Genomic DNA, 1,726 nt, shown 5'->3' with positions numbered 1-1,726 from the left:
CTTCACCCGGCTCTCCTCAGCCCCCCGACGTCCTGAAGGCCCACTTCACCTGGCTCTCAGTCACCCAACATCCTAAAGGCCCCACTTCACCCGGCTCTCCTCAGCCCTCCGACGTCCTAAAGGCCCGCTTCACCTGGCTCTCCTAAGCCCCCTGATGTCCCACATGGTGGGACCCCACATGGCTCTCATTCTCATTGGCTGTAGCAGTTTCTCAGATTTCCCTCATTTTTGGTGACTCTGATTGTTTTGAGGAGGACTGGGCAGGTATTTTGTGGACCGTCTCTCAGTTGGGCTTTGTCTGATGTCTTCTCATGACTAGACGGGGGAGGGGCTTGGGGAGGAAGACCCCGAGGTGAAAGGCCTCCTCCTCAGGAGCGCAGACCATCAACATCACTATCGCTGCTGTCTTCTGTAATTTTTTTGAAATTTTCTTTTTAAAACAAAATTGAGTGTTAAGGGGTCAGAGGGTAGAGTGTGCTGACCCTGGGGGCCCGGCCTGTGCACAGAGTGCTGGCTGTGCTGTGAGGAGGAGACCGTCCTTCTCGGCGGTGTGGGTGGTACTGAGGCGCTGGGTTCTGGGTGCTGGGCTGTGTGGGAACCGCTTCCCAGAGGCGCCTGCGGCTGTCCTGCTCACGTGTGTCACGACTCACACCCTCTCCCACTCCCTCTTGTTGACTGCAGTGTTTTCCAGACCACAGCTGGTGCTAAATGAGGGACAGCCCGAGTCCTTCCCAGGCGGGGCGTTGGAGCTGGGGAGTGGACCCTGTCTGAGGGTGGGCTGCAGGCTCGGCAGGCCTGCAGGGGCTGTGGGTCTGGGGTCACCCTCCCTGTCCTGCCCTCAGCCCTCTAGAGTGGAATCTGGGCCTGGACGGGGCCCCTGGGGTGTCCCCACTCAAACTCACGTACCTGCCTCTCCCACTGGCACTCTCCCCGTCTCCCACCAAAGCCCATGTTTGTGGGTGTTTGGAGCCCTCTCACGGAAGCTTGCAGACAGGCAGAGTCGGGGTGCGAGCGTTTAGGAGAGGACTGTGATGCAGGAGCCCCGGTGCCTGCTCGTGTGCGTGTCAGGGCTGGCTGCTGCTGTCCCTGAGAGGCTTGTGGTGTGGAGCTGAGACAGGGTGGATAGCCCTGAGCGCGTCTTTGCCCCTCTGTGCCCGCTCGGTCCCAGCCAGGTCTGGCCAGCTTCTTCTCCCACCTTTTCCTCAGTGTCTTCTCAAGAGGAGTTGGCCAGGGTTACCTGCCTGGTGCTGCCTTCCTGGAGCCGCCGCAGCCTGGGTGCTGGGCACCCCAGTATGTTGGCCTGGTGTTGGGGAGGCCGGATGCATCTGACAGCTCCATGTTATTGCAGGGCAGCCAGGGTGACAGCAAGAATGCCAAGAAGAAGAACAACAAGAAAACCAACAAGAACAAGAGCAGCATCAGCCGAGCCAACAAGAAGAAGCCCAGCATGCCCAACGTGTCCAACGACCTGTCCCAGAAGCTGTACGCCACCATGGAGAAGCACAAAGAGGTGGGGCACAGGACTGCCCCAGGGTGTGGGGGAGCGTGGGGTCCTCAGCATGGGCTCGGGATCCACAGGCCGGAGCTTATTCTGTGAAGGGAGAGGAGCTGCTGAGAAGCAGTGCCTCTGCCCCCAGCCAAGAGGAGGGACAAAGCGCGTTGCTCCTCGTCCTGGTGCCCACGGCCTCTTACCACCCGTCCTGGCCCCGCCCCGTCCTGGCGCCTC

The 1,726-nt window shown here is 60.5% G+C and overlaps 1 protein-coding gene across 1 annotated transcript in view; it reads left to right on the top strand.

Annotated features, from left to right (window-relative positions):
- Window positions 1–1,726, top strand: part of CREBBP (CREB binding protein) — a 139,036-nt gene that overhangs the window by 132,388 nt on the left and 4,922 nt on the right. Inside the window, exon 29 of the mRNA XM_004373206.3 lies at window positions 1,349–1,510. Coding sequence (XP_004373263.1) covers window positions 1,349–1,510 — 162 coding nt within the window. The remainder of the gene's footprint in view (window positions 1–1,348; window positions 1,511–1,726) is intronic.

This window comes from Trichechus manatus, unplaced genomic scaffold (genome assembly GCF_000243295.1).
Source record: "Trichechus manatus latirostris isolate Lorelei unplaced genomic scaffold, TriManLat1.0 scaffold00024, whole genome shotgun sequence".
Lineage (NCBI taxonomy): Eukaryota > Metazoa > Chordata > Mammalia > Sirenia > Trichechidae > Trichechus > Trichechus manatus.
This window is presented reverse-complemented; position numbering and strand designations above follow the sequence as displayed.